This window comes from Diospyros lotus, chromosome 10 (genome assembly GCF_014633365.1).
Source record: "Diospyros lotus cultivar Yz01 chromosome 10, ASM1463336v1, whole genome shotgun sequence".
NCBI classification, from domain to species: Eukaryota; Viridiplantae; Streptophyta; class Magnoliopsida; order Ericales; family Ebenaceae; genus Diospyros; species Diospyros lotus.
The window spans coordinates 23,668,437-23,689,910 of NC_068347.1; the positions used below are offsets into that span (position 1 = coordinate 23,668,437).

General features: G+C 35.8%; 1 protein-coding gene across 2 annotated transcripts; it reads left to right on the forward strand.

Moving 5' to 3' along the window:
* The first annotated feature begins 387 nt into the window (after nucleotides 1–387).
* On the forward strand, nucleotides 388–17,840 carry LOC127811390 (cell differentiation protein rcd1-like). Of its 2 annotated transcripts, XM_052351202.1 has the most exons (9): nucleotides 388–573; nucleotides 3,114–3,185; nucleotides 7,032–7,121; nucleotides 7,574–7,616; nucleotides 8,773–8,879; nucleotides 16,072–16,167; nucleotides 16,669–16,859; nucleotides 16,988–17,057; nucleotides 17,395–17,840. In XM_052351202.1, exons 1-9 carry the CDS (start codon nucleotides 388–390, stop codon nucleotides 17,500–17,502), a joined length of 963 nt encoding a protein of 320 aa, XP_052207162.1. In that variant the 3' UTR covers nucleotides 17,503–17,840. The 2 variants fall into 2 exon arrangements, with proteins under 2 accessions (XP_052207162.1, XP_052207161.1); XM_052351201.1 differs by lacking the exons at nucleotides 388–573; nucleotides 3,114–3,185 and adding an exon at nucleotides 5,490–6,298 and having other exon boundaries at nucleotides 17,395–17,838.
* The last annotated feature ends 3,634 nt before the right edge of the window (nucleotides 17,841–21,474 follow it).

Consider the following 21,474-nt stretch of genomic DNA (forward strand, 5'->3'; position numbering starts at 1 on the left):
CATAATATTACACAGATTTCATAATGATATATGAGATATTACACAGATTTCATAATATTACATAATATTACACAGATTTCATAATGATATATAAGATATTACACAGATTTCATAATATTACATAATATTACACAGATTTCATAATGATATATGAGATATTACACAGATTTCATAATATTACATACTGATGACACAACATTTCTAAGACTGACACGTATGAGGAGAAGAAAACACCTCAACTCTCAACTCCTGACTATCTCTTCAACACGTAAAACTCAATTCAGTTCAAAAATCTCTATCCCTTCATTTCTCCCAGTCGGCAAAAGAAATAAATTGTGAGGAAAACGGTGGGAAAGTAGTGTGTGTGTGTGTGATTCCTTCCATTCCATGGCAAAGCTTCCTCAATCTCCCTTCATGAACTCTCCATCTACTGGCTCTTCATCATCGGCTCCAGCTCCAAGCACTAGCAGGACTCAAGGAAACAAGGATAGCAATGTGCAATTGGTCCAGAAGTTGGTGCTCGATCTCAATAACTACAATCTCCGAGGGAATGCTCTTCTCGAGCTATCCAAGGTAGATGTGTTAATTTGGTGGTTTGTTGCTTCATATATGGCATGTGGAATAGGTGGAATTTCTGAATTAGCAACATATCTGTTTGTTTTAGACTTTATTAGAAAAGAGTTAAGTTTATTTCTTGCATTGCTTTTATTTCCTAAAACAATGTTCAATTCTTGTGTTTATGGACATAAGTTAGGCTTATGAGCCATATAGCTAACCTTACACAGAGAGACTAGGGCTTCTTTTTATTGTTGTTTTAAACCCCAAATATTTTCTTCATCTTCTATTCTTGAAATGGGTTGTGGTTTGCATTAGAATTTTCATTTCGGATTCCTTATGGTCAAATTGGTTTATTGGTGTTGGATGTGCAATGCCAATTCTTTTGCAATTTCGATGTTAGAGGTAATGGTCTTATGTTTGGATTTTGGGGGAGATATAGTTAGAATGAAAAAATAGCCAGTCTAAATGGATTATTTGTGACTAGCATGATAGGAAATCTTTTCAAAACTTGAAAGAATTAGCTCTTAGGTTGAATAATGCTCCTCTTTGTTTTAGAATAGTTGGTTCATTTGGGGGTGATGAACCTTTACTAAACAATCATTTTAAAGATTTTATGAAAATTTTGAGAAATTGTTGTAGTTAATTTTTCTCAGGCGTTTCTTTTCTTTTTTCTTTTTTTCCCAATTATGTCTTTGTATATGGTAACCTGGTCCTTAATTAATGTAACTATAAAAAGATTGTTTAGCATGGATTAGTTTCAACTTTGTTTTTTGGTTCTATAGTATTCTTTTGTTGCTGTTAGTTGTTACAACTCTCCCACAAGTCTCTTAAGAAATATAAACACTTTATTTTGGGTACCTTGTCATAGATATGCAACAAACATGCCAAGTGGCATGTTTTGATGGTTTTTTTAATTATTTTTTTCCAGATATATCTAGGGGGTGTGACAAACATTTGGGATTCTAAATAGAATTTTTAACAACTTAGTTGGAGCAAGATATGCAAATATTGTAAGTATTTTTGGTAAGGAATAGAAGAAAAGACAACTGGAGGTTTAGGGTCAATTTGGCACTATTTTCTTTTGCTTTTCCTTTGGTTAAAAAAACACAAAGGTTGCTTGCTTTCTTGGCTTAAAAAAGAGAGCCTTTTGGAGAAGGAAATTGCAGAAAGCTCTACAAACATATTTTTTTTTAATAAAAATTCTACAATTTAAAAACTTATTTAAAATGATATTGCAACTTTAAAATTATTTTCAAAAATACTTCAACTTTTTCCAAGTTTGCGTTCACAGTAAATTAACGCAAACAAGCTGCATGAAACTCACTCCTTATTGGAGCAACTTACTGGATAAAATGGTTGCCTGGAACTCGCTACTCCTTGTAGCGAGTTCCATGCAACAAAAATGACCACCCTTGCATTTATTCATCATGGTTGCCAACTGGGGAGAGATTGTAGATTTTTATGAAGTTTCAAACTGGTACCACTTTTTGATTAAATAAGTCTTAAGATGGTTGTATTTTTAAAAAAATCCAAAGAACAAGCAAAAAATTTCAAACTATTTATAAAAATGATGCAAATATTTTCAATTTAAATCCCAGTGAATTGGTTCCAACTAACCGCATGAAACTCGCTCTGAATATGAGCAAGTAACTCACTGGCTAAAATGGCTACATGGAACTCGCTACTCCCAGTAGCGACTTTCATGCAGCCAAAATGGCCACCCTTGCATTTATCCACCATGGATGCTAATTGGGGATAGATTGTAGAATTTTTATAGAAGTTAGAAATCAGTAGCATTTTTAAAGAAGTTTTAATATTGATGTATTTTAAAAAAATTCCAAAAAGGAAATGCAAAAAAGTACAAAAATTTCTTCTTTATTAGAGACTTCTTTTTTTAAGCCAACTCTTTTTTTCTTAAAAAAAATTGCTTTCGTAAGAAAACTTTTTCACCAAAAAAAAAAAAGAGTCACTGTCAAATGTGCCCTTAATTTCATTCAAACTGTAGACAGTGTGAGATGGAAAGAGCAGGCTCTTTTCTCCTACCCTCTGCCTCCACCCAGCCTCATTCTGTATATTCCTCCTCCTCCCTCTCTTTCCATTTTCAATGAAATCATTCTTCTTTCCTCATAACCTCCAACCAAGCCAGCTGTGGCAGTGATCTCAACTCCAACAGTGTCTCATCCTATGATGACAACTCCAACAAAACATATTGTTAGTTTTATGGATTGGTAGGGATTTTATTATTGTGTTTATATATTCTTTTTTATGGATTTAATGGGCGTCTTCATTGTTGAGTTAATGGCATTCTTTTTAATATTTTTATGTATTATTATCATTGTGGTTTAAATATAATTTTCATAGTGGATTAGTAGTAACTGTTTTATATTGTTGGCCTTTTTGGTTTTTATCTTCATAAACATTTTTATCGGAAAATATAAAAACATTCTCTTGTTGCTGTACCCATTTCATATCCTTATGCACATGTGTATATACACACACACTCAAATTGTTATATCCTGTGTTAAAGTTGTCGTTGTCTCTGTTTCTGGTTTTAGATGAGAGAACAATTTCAAGATTTCGCTCCATTGTTGTGGAACTCCCCTGGTACTATTGCTGCACTCTTACAGGTATGCTCCATACTATGCTCATGACACCTTTTTCTTAATCAGTTTTTTTCGTTTCAGTTAAAATGTGCTGCAGTGTTCTTCCTTAATCACTGGTAATTTGATTGTGCTTGTTTGACAAGTTATTCTAGCTTATCTTTTTGTCTTACGCAAGCATGCTTAAAAGGGATACATGCCCAAAATGAGACACACATAAAACTTTTCTAGAAATATCTGCTTAGACTGATTCACTGATGATCCTGTTTGTCCCTGACTTGGTCAGCTGACTTAACTTGGTGAGACTTACAGAGGGAACACATTCTGAAAACTAAAATGTTAAAATTCAGAAACCATGGGTGTCAAATGACACTCATCAAATAGGTTATTCACAGCAATAACTCAGTCCTCTTATTGCATAGGCACTCAAGTTAATTGTGTGTGGTTTTGTATCCCAGAAACAACTTAAAAAATGATCATGTCAATGATTGTCAGAACTTCATCACATGACAGTCACTCAATAAAATTGAGAGAGTTGTGCAGATATTTTGATAAATTGACAGCAATAATGAAACCATATGATGACATAGTTGACTCTGCAATAGAAATATCATGCTTTTGTAACCAGATGCTAATAAAGGTTGCATTATGGAAGATATGGCCATGGTTAGAGATGGTTCGAGGTTTAGAATTAATGTGCCTGCCTAGTAGGATTATGCCCTGTGATTGTTTTTGTTGTTGTTTAGGGAGGAAGTAAACTTAAAATAATTTTTCCAGATGCAGATTCTAAGATAATAGCAAAGCTATATGATCATGGATCCTGTTATTTGTAAGAAGTGTACAGGAAGTGGAAGGTGAGGACCAAATCTTAAGGGCTGTTTAGTTGTGGAAAATGATTTCCAGTTTTCTATCTCTTATTATCTATAAAATTTCTAATTTTTAGTTTCCATAGAAAATGTGAAAAATGCATTCAAATGTTAGAAGTACAGAATTGTAATTTCCAATTTAGAAAACTGGAACTTACAATAAAAAAGGAGATTTAGGGAAAATTTTGTGGAAAATCCCGTTTTGCAGATCTGCAAATTTGTGAACTTGGAAACCGTGTTTTTAATTTTTATGTTTCAACAAGTTCTCCAATTCTCCATTTTCTATGGAGTAATTTTCTGGAAAACTCGGCCTGTCTTCCACAACTGAACAGTCCATTAGTTTCTTTAAATTTAATTGAAAAACAATGTAGGATTTTTTGTTTTCTTTATACAAGCAGTGTTTCCTGAGATGTTAGTTCTTGAACATTGATGTTTCCTGTATTTCCAGAGAATGTACATCCAAGTGAGGGTAAATCATCCAAATCTATTGGAAGACCTTCAATATGTAAGAAGTAGAAAATGTGATTTTCCATTGGATCGAGTTAGGGGAAGGCAATTGACATTCAACGGACCTTGCTTTTTTATGTTACCCTAGAAAGGGAGTCGAGGACCTTGAGGTGTGTACTTTTGTGCTTAGGGGTTGTGTTGGGCTTCCACATCAATCTGAATAAGAGAGAGATCATTTTGCTGGGTTGTATGAAGAACAAATTTTTGGGTGTTTGGCTACTTCATGATGGTCTAGTGTTGGGTCTCTACCCTTGTCCTATATAACTGTTGCCATAACATCAAACCTAGCCCAGATCTATTTAGATTCGTGTGTGAGTGAAAATTGAGATAAAACTTGCAACTTGGAAGAGTTAACATGTTAAAAGAGAAGAAGCTCTCCCTTAATAAAAGTACCATCTCTTCCCTACCTTTGAGTCTTTTTATGTCATTTGGTGGTCCTATGGATGATATAAATGTTACCTAGTGTGCTGGAGAGTGTGCATGACTCCTAAGTTGATAGGTGGGTTGGGCATTGAGAATCTTAAGTTCATTGATGACGCCCTTCGATAAGTTTCTTTGGATGCTGCTTACGGAATGGGTAGCATTTTATGACTCTGGTGGTGGTTTAGTATCAGTGTCTGTGGGATTGGTGGTATTTGGTGCTTTTTATTGCCCTACTTCTCTTTACAAAAACAACTTCTCAAAGCCATAATCTCATTAGGTAATGTCTTCATATGTCTTATCTTTTAAATCATCTATACCCGTAGATGCATAGACTTTTCTCTTATCACATAATGCTCTTCCCCTCAAGGCATTACCCTTTTTGATACATAACTTATTGTATAAAAAATTATTTACTAAAAAAGGGGTGTGGACCCAGTTAAGGTAACTCTAACCCAGTCTAGACTGAACTTCTGGCCTACAAGTCTGTGGAAGCCTTTAATGGTGGTCCAAATATTTCTGTGTTAATCAGGCAAGCATCACACGACCTTCAAATGTATACTGATTGTGATTTGTTATGCTAAATTTCAATTTTCATTTTGTCAAAAATTAGTCTTCATTCTTTGTCTACCTACAACCCATCATCTCAAGTCCAGCATCTTCATAGCTGGTATTGAGGGACAAGATCTCCAATGTATTTTGGACGTTGCTAGTTTTCCCAAAGGGGTTATGCCTTTTCGCTATCTTGGTATCCCGTTGGTAGCGGTTAAGCTTAGGGTCAGACACTATGAGTCGCTTATATCAAAGATCTCGGACAATATTAAAGCTTGGCAAGCAGCTTCCCTTTCATATGCTGGGCGGCTGGAGCTTATTCATGCTATGATCCAAGGAGTGGTTTGTTTTTGGTGCTCAATTCTCCCGGTCCCAGCTGCCGTCATTGACCAGATTTATAGCCTATGCAGGTGCTTCCTCTGGAACTCCAAGGCCTCCCTTGTTAGCTGGAAAGATGTTTGTTTGCCTAAATGTGAAGGCGGCTTAGGCCTTAAGGATCTTAAAAGTTGGAACTCTGGTCTGCTTATTAAGATCCTATGGGACATTCATCGCAAGGACACGTTGTGGGTTCAATGGATCCATCATGAATTCTTGCACTCGATCTCCATTTGGCAGAGGCAGGCCCGGAATGATGACTCCCTTCTGATGAAGAGGATGATGCTTATAAGGGATTCTATGTGTGAGGTGCGAGGTTCAGCAGAGGTTGCAATGAGCCTGCTCGAGAGCTGGGCCAATGGTCCTCGGTTTGATGTGCAAGTTGCCTATGAGTTCTTTCTGCCGAAGGGACAAGTTAAGGTGTGGGCGAAGACTGTTTGGCATCCTTGCCTTATTCCTAAGCATGCCTTCATATTATGGTTGCCTTCATATTATGGTTATGTGTCAGATTCAGCATCCAAATTCGTGATAAGCTCTTATTTCTGGATATTGACCGCGCCTGCCCCTTGTGTATGGGGCAGAGAAGACTGCTGGCCATCTATTTTTCCGATGCCCATTCAGCTCGGCAATCTGGGAGCATATAAGAACATGGATAGGCATCTCTAGAGGCATGACTTCGGTCCCCAATGCCCTCAAATGGATGTACAAAGAAGCTAGAGGATCCTCTTGATTGTTTAAATTTGGGTATCTAGGAATTGTTTAAAATAGCCTTGGCTTGCTCGGTCTACCAAATTTGGGTATCTAGGAATTGTTTAATTTTTGATTTTGTTCAGCCTTCTCTGGAGGGGTTAATTCATAGGATCAAAACCTTTGTATACAAAGTAATGTTTACTCTGTATCCTTATGTTTTGGACCATTTTGAAGGCCTTGTTGTTGGCCTTTAGGTTTTGGTTGTTAGCCATGTTTCCTGGGTATACCTAGTGATCACTTGTACATTTGATCATTTATACATATTTACCAATTTGATTAAAAAAAAAAAAAAAAGAATAAGTAAAACTTTAGGGTTACCATTTCACTTTTTGTTTCTAATTGACTGGATTGTGTCATATATTCTATCTGTGTAATCAATGCCAAATGTGCTCATTATTTGCAGGAGATAATTTCAATATACCCTGCTTTATCCCCACCAAATCTTTCCCCAGCACAATCTAATCGAGTTTGTAATGCACTTGCCCTTCTCCAGGTACAGTTTTTATTTTGCCTTTTTTTTTTGTAATATATACATTTTTGCCTGGAATTATAAAAAGGTGAACATTGGTTTTTTTTCTTTTTTTTTTTGGTGGGGGGGGGGGGGGGAGGGGGGGAATCAATGAGAAAATAGATTGATTAAGGAGGAACAAAGATAGAGAGAGGAAGCTTTAGCAGTTACAATTAATGTTCAAGTTTAGTTTACTATTGAACCGATACAAGATTCTAGTGATATAATGACATCAATTTTCTAACTCCTTCTAATAAGTTGGACTTCATAAACTTAAATATTGAAGTGTAGGGACTCAAATTAGAAAAATCAAAAGTTGGAAGATGGCACTGAAATTTGAGTAGAGTTCAAGGGTCGAGGATATTATTTTTGCTACCTTCTTTTCAAGATTACTTTTTTGAATACTTATGCTGTATGTCATTAATCTATTTTTTCAGTCTGTGGCCTCACACCGAGAAACGAGAATGTCATTCCTGAATGGTAATTTTCTTTCATTATGTTAGACCACAAAGGCTCCATTACCTGCATAAATTTAATTGCATGAGGTTATAATTGCTTACCATATTTAAAAATTCCTTTCCCATTCCATTTTAGTGTATGTCATGCATATGCATTTTTCTGAGTAACCTCTTTTTGTAGTTCATTTGTGTTTAAATTGCATGAAAACAAGTAGAACTAGATAACGTATTTCCATTTGTTTTATTTTTACTTGACATTAGAACATCCTGAAATGCATAAATCAGTTTCAGATATTTCTTCTCTCCCCCCCCCCCCCCCCCCCCCCTTCCTTGCTCTTTTCTTTTTGGAAGGGAACTAGTCTTGTTTTTCTTTTATTTCCCAATTATTTCTTCCATATTAATTGGAAATTATGGAAATAACAGTCTTAAGTTTCTGATATTTGACAGTATCTTTACAACCTGGAACTAGGTCTTGTGCTGCATACTTGACGGTGTATTTATAACCTGGAAACAGCAGTCACTTTGCTTATTTTTCCCTGCTAATATTTACTAATTGCTACAGCACCGGACATTTGATTTGGTTATTTTCATTTGTATAACATATGGTCTGCATCACCACCTGTCTTTTTATTCCTTTTGAGATTTCCATGCCACATACCTTTTTTGTGGGTGTTCCACCTATTTCCTATTGCAGTACAATAGATTCAGTTATGGTCTTTGAGTACCATTGTGCAACCTGCAATTCATGCCTGTCTTTTTCTGCCTTCTGAGATTTCAATGTCACATACCTTTTTGTCAGAGCTCCACCTCTTTCTTATTGCAGTACAATGTATTCAGAGGTTCTTTGGATTGCTATACAGTGATCATAGTGTTCTCCAACCAGCTAGGCATCTGATTTCTTTTTATTCTCATTTTTCATAGATAACTAACATTTTGCTGCCCCTTTTATGAATAGTTGAAGTTAATATTTTTCATAGGCTAATATCTTAGATTTTAGCAGTTTGTATTTACCTTTTAGCCTTTGAAGTAATATAGTTCTTCCTATTTTGAGGGTGTAATATTACAAGAAGAGTAGTCTTTCTGTGGCTGTGCTTGAACCGTATTTCTTCAAGTCTATCTAGATTTAATGAAAATGTTCTAATTGATTCATTTTCTAATTGATGGTTTTTCCTTTGCAGCGCAAATGCCTTTATATCTGTACCCTCTCATTAATACAACCTGGAAATCAAAGCCATTCGAGTATTTAAGGCTTACTTCCTTGGGCGTCATTGGTGCATTGGTGAAGGTGCTTCTTCCAACTTATATTGTTTTCTGTGTCCCTGATATTCTTGATCTTTTCTGTTGAGCTGCATAAACAATCTTGATACAAGATGCGTTCCTGCCAGTGAAGCCACTGATATGTGGGCACACCCACGTGGCGTGTCTGACATTCCTTTATTTTCTTTAAAGGATATGGGAGGGGACACATGTACGACATGTCCCATCTATGGACACTTTGAAGACCTATGAAAATGGGGTTTTTTTATTACTATTCACTTTTTCGACTTGGCAATTGCGTTATTCTTAAGTTTTTTGACTTTTTTATTGCATGAGTCTTCAGTTTTCAGTTTTTACGACTCTTCAGTTTTCTACATTTTGGTGGTTGAATATGAAATGAGTAATGATTTGTGAGTTGGTTGCTAATTATATTAAACTTATTCATTTATAATATTGGATTATAAATATTTGACTTGTGAGTTGGTTGCTAATTATATTAGACTTATTCATTTATAATATTGGATTATGAATATTAATTTCATATTTATGAGTTTGCATTAGAGTCTTGATACTGATTGTGCCATTAGATATATAAAAATTTATTTCATTAGTTTATGTATCCTGATTATGTTGTGTCCTACTATTTTCGAAAATGTTGTGCTCCCATGTCCTCGATTCATGGGCTTTTACTGATCAATCTTCACACTGGTAATTCTAGGTGTGTGTGTTTAGTGCTCCTAGGATATTCATTAATATTATATATTCTTAGAATTTAGAGTGTGAGTGTTGATAGTAACGGTAAGGTTGCTCCTTTGTGACTATAAGGTCACGAGGTAAAGTTGTGGAGTCTCTTTGAGGAAGAAAAAAAAAGTTGAAAGCTGCACACAAGCATATCACTCCCAGGCACACTAGCATTTTCTGTGATAACACTTTAAATTAATTATAATCATTTTCTTGGATTTTCTTAATTTGCTAAATTTTTTAGGTAAGAACATATTAACAAAATAAAAAATTTGATAATATCTTGTTTCTTGAACAAAAAGAGAACACAGATTAGGAAAATCAGACTTCGTTTTTTGAAAAATCAGCTTGCTGGAAGTTTAATGAATGGAATAACTTCCATAAATTTCATTAAACCGTGGTATGCAAATATATACACAAAGTTTTCTAAGAAAACTCCTAGTATTTAGGACTAGATTAAACTCCTAATATTTAGGTATAGATTACAACAACATACTTTAGATTAAAATCAATTTTAAACCAGGATTTCCTTATCTGATTTTAAGGAATATCCTTATCCTTCCAGTTAGATATCTCCTTCATCTTTATCTTTAATATCTTCTCTTCTTATCCTCTTAGTCATAGCTTAAATTCTCTCATTTATCTTCTCCAACAACCCCCCCTCAAGCTGGTGAATAGATATTTATCATTCCCAGCTTGCCTCAAATAGATTCAAATCCTTGCTTATGCATTGCTTTAGTAAGGATGTCTGCCTCTTGAAACTCGGTAGGGATATAGGTTAGACTTATATCTCTTTTTTTTATTTCTTACTCGACAAAGTGCGAGTCAATTCTCATGTGTTTCATCCGATCATGTTATACCGGATTATTCACAATGCCAATGGCCGACTTGTTGTCATAATAAAAAACTTTTGGTGAGGACACTGAAAGTTGTAAGTCTTCCATCATTTTCTCCACCCAAATAACCTCACATATCCCTTGTGTAATAGCTCTAAACTCTGCTTCTGCACTGCTTCTTGCCACTACTGATTACTTCTTGTTTCTCCAAGTTACCAAATTCCCCCATAGTTTTGTACAAAAACTAGATGTAGACCTATTGTCTTCAATAGAACCAGCCCAATCAGCATCCACAAATGCACTGATTCCTCTGTCTTGACTCTTCTTAAACAAGAGTCATTTCCCGAGTGTTCTTTTTAGGTACCTAAGAATATGATATGATATGTTGCATCAAGATGCCTTTTTGTAGGTGAATGCATGAACTGACTTACTATGCTTATAGCATATGTAATGTCAAGTCTTGTGAGTGATAAATAGATCAACTTTCCTACCAAACGTTGATATCTCCCTTTGTCTACTTGGTACTCTTGTTTGTTGTCTTCTTTATTCTTCTAGTTAGGTTCTAAGGGGATATTAGTAGGTTTGCATCCAAGCTTACTAGCTTCTTTCAACAGATCAATCGTGTATTTCCTTTGAGATATACAGATCTCTTCCTTGCTTTTGGCCACTTCCATCCCTAAAAAATATTTTAGTTCTTCCAAATCTTTTACTTCAAATGTAGCCCTTAGCTTTCCTTTTAGATGTTCAATTTCCAATGTATTGTCTCCTGTGATGATAATGCCATCCACATAGACAATAAGAATTGTTTTCCTGCCATCTGCTTCAATTTTTGTAAAGAGGGTATGGTCTGCATGCCCTACTGAATAATGGTGTCACTAAATTGTTTGAACCAGGCCCTTAGAGACTACTTTAGACCATATAGTGACTTATTTAGCTTTCATACCTTTCCTCTTGTGTTTTCTGTCTCAAAACCGGGGGGATCCTCAGATAAATTTCCTCTTCTAGCTCCCCATTCAAGAATGCATTCTTGATATCCAGTTGATGCAGCTTCCAATCTAGATTAACAACCATTGAAAGCAACACTCGAATAGAATTAAGTTTGGTCACAGGAGCAAAAGTCTCCTCACAATCAAGTCCTTGGGTTTGGGTAAACCCTTAGACTACTAATCTTGCCTTATATTTGTCGATGCTTCCATTAGATTGGTACTTGATTGTAAACACCCATTTGTTGCCAACCACTTTCTTTCTAGCTGGTAGATTGACAATATCCCAAGTGTCATTAGCTTCTAGGGCTTGCATCTCATTCATTACTGCTTCCTTCCACTTCTCATTTTGCAATGCATAATATATATCCTTAGGAATCACTACATCATCAATGCTGACTGTGAAGGCCTTCAACTGTGGAGATAGCTTTGAATATCCCACATAATTTGAAATATGATGCTTTATACACGATCTTTCCCTTTCCTTAGAGCTATTGGGATATCAATATCATCAAACTTGGTGGAAGTACCCTTTTTCATGCCATCACTGCCCTCAGTTTCTGGACCTATCTTTGGATCAGACTTTGGGTTTGGCTGAGGGTCACGAGGGCTTCTAGAATATACCAAAAATGGTTTATCCAAGGCCAGATTTTCTTGAATCTGGTCTTCTTGATCTCCCCCTGAATTAGACACTGAAGTTTGAGTAAGAATAGGAAGTTCGGGGGCTGATTCAATGACAGCAGGAGGTTCAAGATCTTGGTTCATGGGTAGAGGCAAAATGGAGTCCCATTGTTCCTCTACATTGGGCCTTTGTTCCTACAGATGAGTGGTATGAAAAAATGGTTGTTGTTCAAGGAAAGACACATCACATGATACAATGAAACGTCTTATAGAAGGATGGTAGCACTTGTAGCCTAGTTGAGTGGGAGAATACCCAACAAATATGCATTTAAGGGCTTTAGGTTCAAGTTTAGATTGAGAGGGTTGATGTTTATGAACAAACATAGTGCATCCAAAGACATTTGGTGATAGGGAATTTAGAACTCGATTGTAATGAGGATAGGAATCAAGTAGGAAACTCAAAAGGGTTCTAAATGAAAGTACTTTGGAGGGAATCCGGTTAATAAGGTAAGAAGAAATAAGAACAACTTCTCCCCAGTAGGCATTAGGGACTGAATTGGTGAACAAAATTGCCCTTGCGGTCTCAAGAAGGTGGCAGTTTTTTCTTTTTGCCACCCTATTTTGTTGGGGATTGTAAGGGCATGAACTTTGATGAATGATCTCATGTTTAGTTAGATAATGATTGAGTTCATTTGAGAAATATTCTCTACCATTATCTGAACATAAAACATGGATTGAAGATTGAAAGACATTGTTGATCATTTGATGAAACCTTTTAAATATAACATAGGCTTCAGATTTGTTTTTCATAAGGAACACCCAACTAACCCTTGTGTGGTCATCTATGAATGTCATAAACCACCTAGTGTTATTCAAATTAGAAGTCCTTGCTAGCCCCCAGATATCACTATGAATAAATGGAACGATTTTGTAGGTTTATATGTATGAGATGGATAAGAAATTTTGGTTTGTTTAGCAAGGATGCATTGCTCACAATGAAAGGAATGACTTCTTTTATTAATGAAAAGATAGGGATGCAAGATTTTGAGATAATTGAAACTAAGGTGTCCTAAAAGTTGGTGCCATCACATAAGCTCATAATCTGAAATAGTAGACAAGGAAGTTTGGATTTGTGACCTAGATCCAAGGGACTGACCATTCTTTGAAATATAGTAGAGACCTTCTTTCTCCTCAGCACTGCCAATCATCTTCCTAGAAGATAGATCTTGAAATTCACAATAGGAAGGAAAGAATGTCACCAAACACTTCTCTTCTTTGGTTAACTTACTGACAGCAGGTTGCACTTTAGAATGGGCACAAACTGTACTGATTTCAGCTTTAGGCCTGCCACATTAGTTGTATCTTTCCCTTGAGCCATGGTTGTGGTACCATTAGCTATTGAGATTGGTAAACCTTGATCACAAGGTTCATAGGCTGACAGTACTTTAAAAGATCCAGTCATGTGATCTGAGTCACCTGTGTCGATTATCCAGCAATTTATAGGGAATTTGAAAGAGATTAGGGAGTGTATAGGTATACCTTGCTTAGCAAGAGACATTACCGGGTTAGGAGCTTCACTTGTCTCAGATTTAGTCATCTTGGTTTGACTCAATAGTTGTTGTAGTATCTCCAACTGATCTGCAGATAGAATCAGGTTGGTTGATTTTCCATTTTCCACTTCTCCTCCATAGGCTGCTTGGTTTCCCTTCCTAGAAATGCTTCCAATTTACTGGTTTTCCATGAATTTTCCAGCAAGTCTCGTTTGTGTGATATGGCTTATTGTAGTGATCACACCAAGGTTTGTCCTTTTGTAGCTCCCCCCAATGCTGATGTCTGTAAGTTTGCATCAGAATTTGTCACCCCTAGGATTAAGCATCACTTTTTTCCTACTTTCTTCTCTTCTTACTTCTGCAAAGACTTCTTTATTGGTGGAAAGGGTTTGGTTCCAAGTAACCTCCCTCTTACTTCATCAAGATTAGAATTTAGACCATTCAAAAAATCAAGCACTCTCTTTTTCTATCATCTTTCCATCTTCAGCACACTCCCAAATCTCCGGATAGTAGAACGAATCTGGAAGCTTTGTGTAGTGTTCTCCATGTTCGAGTGGATTTCTTGCATAGCCTCCCAAATTTCCTAGGCTGTCTTGTAGAACAAGTAGGTCCTTCCAATCTTTGGCTCCATAGAATTGACTAACCATGCCATAACAATAGAGTTTTCAGCCTCCCACACACCATATATTTCTGAATCAGTGCTTGGCTTAGAAACCGTCCCATTTAGATATCCAATCTTGCCCTTTCCCCGGATCACCAGCAAAACTGACTGGAACCATCCTTTGAAATTGGTTCCATTCAGCTTATGCTGAGTGATCTAGAGAGAAGGATTATCGAGAGTGATTGGAGGTTGTAGGACTTGAGCATTCCTTGTTGCAGATAGTAGATTGGTGGAAGTTTCAATTACTGACAGAGTTTTATCCATATCTTGAACTTCAGAGTTCTACCAACTGTAGGAGAAGAAAAAATAAGTGGAAAACCTGCCATGAAACCGTGGCTCTAATACCATGAAAAATCAACTTGCTGGAAGTTAAATGAATGGAATAACTTCGATGAATTTCATTAAACCCTGGTATGCAAATATATACACAAATTTTCCAAAGAAAACTCCTAGTATTTAGGATTAGATTACACTCCTAATATTTAGGTATAGATTACAACAACATACTTTAGATTAAGATCAATTTTAAATCAAGATTTCCTTATCTGATTTTAAGAAATACCCTTATCCTTCCAGTTGGATATCTCCTTCATCTTTATCTTTAATATCTTCTCTTCTTATCCTCTTAGTCATATCTTAAATTCTTGATAGGATCCCAAGAACATAACTCTAATATTCTCCAATTACAAAGTTATGAATGAACAAAACAAAGAAAAGAAACGGATAGTGGACTATACTCCCCCAAAACTTCTTCCAAATTCTCTCCCCCTTCCCTCTCCTTTTCCCCTGATTTTAATACGTGTTCCTTAGTCCATTGCAGCCATGTGGGTTGTTATTCTCCCCCCAACCAAATGTGACCCTTTTGCCCTCGTGTCTTTTTCCTTGACTGCCCCTGCTTCTCCTCCCCTTCTACGTTGCTTGTATGTGTGACGAACAGGGGCTCTATCAATTCTCTCCTTTATCTTCTCCAACATTTTTAGTTTTCCTCTCCACTATTTGGCAACTGACAGCAAAATCAAATGACTGATTCAATTTCCACATTTTCTAACTCAAATGAACAAAACACAAATGGGCCAAAACCAACAGTGAATATAAGCACAAAAAAAATAAGCATCTTCATGCAGCCCCTTAATAGTTGACCTTATTAGTAAAAGGCAGCCGTGAATATGAAGAAGCTGTTCGCAACCAACATTTTAGATCTTATTCATAAGACCTCAAGGGTACTCTTGATTTTTTCTTTTTTACTATATAGGAGAGTTTTTTTTTTTTTTTGGGGGGTTCTTTTAATGTTAAACTCTCTCTCTTGCCAGTTATGATGTTGAATTATTTATGATATTTGTTCCTTAAACGTTTCTGTTGTCCTCTTCTTCATTCTTTCAAATTTTGAACCCTACAACATTTGATAATATTGGGTAGTTAGCAGCTAGTTCTTAGTTCTCTTTATTTGGGATATTTTTCTTATTATGCACCTTGGCTTGTAGTAATCTCCCTCTCACATGAGAGGCAACATAGCCTATTTAGTGTAGTTTCGGAGAGGTTCTCATAGAATGCGTCCCAAAAGCCATGAAAATTTTTGTCCATAAAAACAGTGGCTGTGAAGATCTTAAGAAATGCTTTGTGTGCACATTAGCGGTGGTGTTGTTGGAAACAAGTTCTCATGTGAGCAAACTTAAAAGAATTTTCACTACTGTTTGCCGCCTTCTATAACTCTAGGAGCAGAATAATTTTTCTTTTCTGAAAACTTTGCAAAATCCAATTTTACATTCATTTTTGTGATTTGTAATTTTCTCTGAAACCTGACCTGTGTGTTTTTTTATTTTTACTTCAGGTTGGTGATACACAGGTTATCAGTTTCCTTCTCTCTACTGAAATAATTCCTCTGTGCCTAAAAACTATGGAGACGGGGAGTGAACTATCAAAATCAGTAAGTTCCCCTTGTGAATCATTTCAAATTCCGCCGCCCCCCCCCCCCCCCCCCTTCTACAATTTTTGGTCAAACATCATTCACTTGATGGTGGCTGATAGGCAATTGTCTGATGTCACCGTTTTGGATCTTGGAAGAAGTGATTATCTTTGGTTATGCCTAAATGATCTGTGTTCCATATGCATGTCATTATTGTCCACTTGTATGATTCTTGGAAGAAAATAGATGTGATTGCTGAGCCAGATAATAGGCTCATAACTGTGGTGTAGCATAGGTAGATGCGCATGGTTCCTTTTGGAAGATCATATTTCTCTAATTGCTCCCTTGTTTTACTTTTAGAACACTCAAATATTAATGAAAATAACTTCAATTTACCAAGATTTTGATCTTTCATATTTAAATTTCTCATTTTCAAATTAATCAAATGCAACAGTGTTCTTACAATTCCCTAGACTTGGCTTATACGTCAATTGAAGTCTGATTAAATATTTATATTGACAGGTTGCTACATTTATTGTACAACAAATTTTGATGGATGATGTGGGTCTGGATTATGTATGTACCACAGCAGAGCGGTTTTTTGCTGTACGTCAAATGTTGGGAAATATGGTGGCTGCACTTGCTCAACAACCCTCATCACGCCTGCTAAAATATATCATTCGCTGTTATCTCCGGCTATGTGACAACCAAAGGTTGGTCAACTGTTTAGCTTGATGTGAACGCAGTCATAAGATTATAGTATGGATGCAGTTCCTTTATCTTTTCTGTAGTTCTCCACTGTCCTATGTACCAAATCAATTATTTCGGCCTCATGATGCAGGGCTTGTGATGCACTGAGAGGCTGCCTGCCAGACATGCTGAGGGATGGCACCTTCAGTGCTGCACTTCAGGTAAGTCCTCATCAAAATATTTAGAGTCCAACTTCTGGTTGTTGAGGACTCCTTGTGTAACTTCTCAAAACTTAATATGGCTCATCGGTCACCTCTCTGTGAGTTGTCACTTAGGTTCTTTTGAGTAGAGTTTTCCCCATGTGGCGGTATTTCATGCATGCTCTCACATCACAAATATGGGTTGTAAGTAATGGGGGTTAGCCTCTTGTAACATTCTGTATTAGTTTAGAGGAAAATGCACTTCCCCTCATAACCTAGTTTAGAGGAAGATGAGATACATTTTTCTTCCTTAATTTGGTGGATGATAACTTTAATGATATGATACTCTTGGTCTCAGGAAGATGCAACAACAGGAAGGTGCTTACAGCAATTGCTTCTCAAAGTCCATGGACCTCGTGTTGCGCCACAGGCTGGGGGAGGATCCAACCTTATGAGGGGGAACTAAAGTTAGTGTTATATGCAGTGGTATTGGGACTCCCTTTTGTAGCCCTTTGGGCTTTAGTATTATGTGTGTATTTGTTGTCTTGTTAAGGTATTTTCATAGTAATTATGAGGGGGAACTAAAGTTAATGTCATATGCAGTGGTATTGGGACTCCCTTTGGTAGCCCTTTAGGCTTTAGTATTATGTGTGGATTTGTTGTCTTATTAAGGTATTTTCATAGTCTTGGACATGTCGTTGCTCTTGACTGGTTTTGTTATAGCTAATGTTTTTGTTCTTATCGTACATTCCTATTTTATTTGTTATGGAGCTTCTTTGTAGTTTTCAAGAGGGAAAATGGTGCTTATGTGGTGGTGTGTATTATTAAACCATCAATGTTGTGTTGTCTTAAGGTTCTCGCCTTAGTGTCCTTGATCCTTTGTCGTTTATAGCAACGGTGAGGTGGCTCGAGACTAAAAGGCTATGGGTTCAAGTTGTGGAAATCCTCTCTGTTGCAAATAGATTAAGGATAAACTTGCGTACAAACTTGACCATCATAAAATAAGGACTCTTGTACATTTGTAATCCCTTATAAATGTAACATAAATGTTGGTATATAGTGTATAGTATAAGGATGTTTACGTAAATATCTTTTATTTTTTTACTTTTGTGTATGTGTGCTTGTGTGTTTAATATATTTAAATATATATATATATGTCACACTCAAGAGTATATAGTATAGCATTAATGTATTTTTAATTAAAAACTCTAATCCCCCAAAACAAAAGAAATTTGAGACCCTAGCCTTAAGTTTAAGTAATAGCCATTATTGTTACTATTATTATCGTTAGTCATAGATTGTCTCTCTCTTTAATGGTACCTTTTCTACCTCTAGCCATCTTATTTTTTTGTAAAAATGAAATATATAAAAAGTTAATAAAAAGCACAAAAGTCAATAGTTGAGCATTTATTGAGAACTGAATCAAAAATTCAATAAAGACATTCAAGCTCTAAGAAAATAAAATTAGTGAATTGATGATAGGGTTGCAATTGGGGGCAACCAAATGTTTGGTGTTGACGAAGTTAAGGAAGAAGAAAGATAAAGTAATGATAGCAAAAATAGATTTAAGGTTGTTGATGGTCTATAAATACCATTTATGGAAAGGGTGGCAAATAATTAAATAACACATGCACAATTTGAAGAATTTTGGGGAGCTCGTAAAGTCTTTTGAGTGCAAGAAATCTAGGAAAGCAAGATCTGACGGCGTTTGACTATTCACAAGAAGAGGAAGAAAGGAGAAAAATGAACAAAATAGGTCATTTGTTGCCATTAACAAGGCCTTTGTTGCCATTGTGAGAACTTTTACTTTGCTTTTGCTCTTGGTATCCCCATTTTTTGCTTGAATGTTCCATGATTCAATGATTTTACGGAAGAAAGAATAAGCCAATTTTGACACATTATTTTAGAAGTAGTTTCGCTAGTTAGACATTGACCCTTTAGGCTTTGATTCTTTGCATTAAAGTTCCTAAGTTCTTAAAAAGTTGCATAAAGGGCTGCAAAGTTTTGAAAATTGCAAAAAAGCTCCTTAATTTCTTAGAAATTAAAAAAAGATCCCCCAATGTTTCAAAAATTACAAAGCAACCCTTATAGTCTCAAAAGTTTCAAGAAATAAACTCAATTTTAGTAAATGGTAGAAGAGATCGAAAGTTTTTAAAATGACAAAATTACCCTTGAGTTTCAAAAATGAAGAAAAATTTCTATAGGCTAGATTTTTTACATAAAAGGGTTTTATTGATATGGGATTACAATGATTATTCAGGTCAAATAATAGTTAGAAGAATAAGTTGTGGGGATAATAAAACTAAAGATGAAAGGAGGATTACATGCATGACTGAGGCAACATGTAAGCAAAATTTGGCGAACAAAGTACTAGAAAAGATGGTTGAAAGGGAAGCAACTCAACAAAAATTGCTAGACATACTTCTAACAATACTCAAAAAAGGTCTCAAGAAGTCTTGGGCTGATATTTTGGAGTCTCGAGGCCCATGTTTTCCCCACAAAGATGGAGTATTTTCCGCTCTACGATCTTAGAGATGATATTCCAATGGTGAAATTTTCAATAGATGTGGTTGATGAAGGAACTGAGGATTGATAGAACACTTTGGTTGGCTATTTCATTGAGAAGCAAGTTTCGTTTCTTGTGGTACAATCCATTGTAAAAAATATGTAGCAGCGATACGGTCTTCTTGAGGCATTATCCAACAATGCTAGTTTTTTTCTTTTTTAAATTTGATAATCAAGATCATATGCTTAATGTGTTTGATGCGAGTGGTCCATGGCTTTTTGTAGGTCGGCCTTTACTTTTGCGAGTTTGGAAACTGGGAATGAACATATCTAAGGAGACTCATACCTTGGTCACCTTATGGGTTAAAATCTATATTATCTCGTTGAAAGGATGGACAATATGAGGGTTATCTACTTTTGTGAGTGCTTTAGGTCATCTCTTATCCATGGAGACTATGATTAAGGATCGAGCAAGATTAGGTTTTGCTCATATATGTGTGGAAATTTAGGTCTCCTCTAAGTTTTCAAAATTGATAGATTTATATCAAAGGATATATGAGTTTATTGGGGAACCAAACATTGCACGACTTCTTATTAAATATCAATGGGTACCTTCTATGTGCATTTACTATAATGTTTTTGGTCACTTGGTGTCTCAGTGCCTGAAATAGCCTAAACAAGAATTTGCTTGTACTCAAATTATTTAGTCTAATGGTGCATTGGAACTCAATAAAGGAAAGGCAAGTAAAGGTGTTCTTAGAAATGAGAGTAGTAAATGAAAGGGTCTTGTACCTAGTAGATGAGAGGGAGTAGGTCCATGCTCGAATCATTCAAGGAAAGAATTGTGTCTTGTATTTATGTACTAATATTTTAAACATCTTTTATTTTATTATTTAATTATTTATTAGATATTATTGATTAAAAATTATGCATGAAAAAGTATATTAAAATTTTCAATGAATGAACAAAAAAAATGAAATAATTTTGTGGTTATGTTCTCAAATTTTTTTTGCTTTTGAATTTCAAACTAGGTCGTGTTCTCTTTTGATTTTGTCCATAAATTATAACTTGTTTTTATGATAAAAAATATCTAAGTTTACATTTACAATTAATTATCATATTTGCATGTTTGTTTATGTTATGCCTTACAGCCAGCCCAAACTCATGGACATTCAAGTAACATATATGAGTCAAAAGTTGTAGGTTAAAGCCATGAAAACCCAAGATTAAGTGGGCCAAAAAGGACAAATCAATGCCAAATGGGTCGAGAAGACCAAAATAAGCAAAACAAAGCAAGAAAATAAGCAAACTTGGCCATGACTGAGCCCTCTATCGGTCATGTTGTCCTTAGCCACCTCTTACTCTCCCAAGCCTTAGCACACCCTTGTGCACGAGACCCAGAGGCCTACTAGGCGTTCTGCCACCCCTAAGAGCCTCTCATAAGATCGAGAGGCCTTCTCGGGACGTCTCTCAGTGTTGGATATTTTTTCTGCACGTCACACATTTTATCAAGAGTCTAGTTTTATTTTAGTTGTTCTATTATTCCTATTCTTTAGGAAGATGGTCACATGGGTTTGTTTTGGGGGTTAGTAGTGTTAGTGATTTAGTGGGTTGTTTCCTTATTTTATGATGTGTGGGTTTGTGGAATTTGTGGGTTTCTTACGCCTACATTTTCTACTTTTTTTTTTTTTTGTAAGCCTATATAAAGGCTACTTTAATTAAAAAGAATTTACGTAACAGTAGCTTGCTATTATTCTCATCTCTCGTTAAAATCTTATTCTTTTCTCCTATTTTTTGTATTACTCAGGCCACTCAGTCATACAAGGCCTTTTTTGCAAACCACTTAAACTTGGGAGCCTTTCTCCAAGACTCTCCCCGAGGCCTACAAGAATTAGCCCAAGATGCCTCTGAGATTCCCATCTAGAAATTGATA

Coding starts and splice junctions, on each gene's coding strand:
- LOC127811390 (XM_052351201.1), top strand. CDS start 5,681: ATGCCTTTTCGCTATCTTGGTATCCCGTTGGTAGCGGTTAAGCTTAGG. Junction 8,880..16,071: donor TCATTGGTGCATTGGTGAAG/GTGCTTCTTCCA, acceptor TTTTTACTTCAG/GTTGGTGATACACAGGTTAT. Junction 16,860..16,987: donor CGGCTATGTGACAACCAAAG/GTTGGTCAACTG, acceptor CTCATGATGCAG/GGCTTGTGATGCACTGAGAG.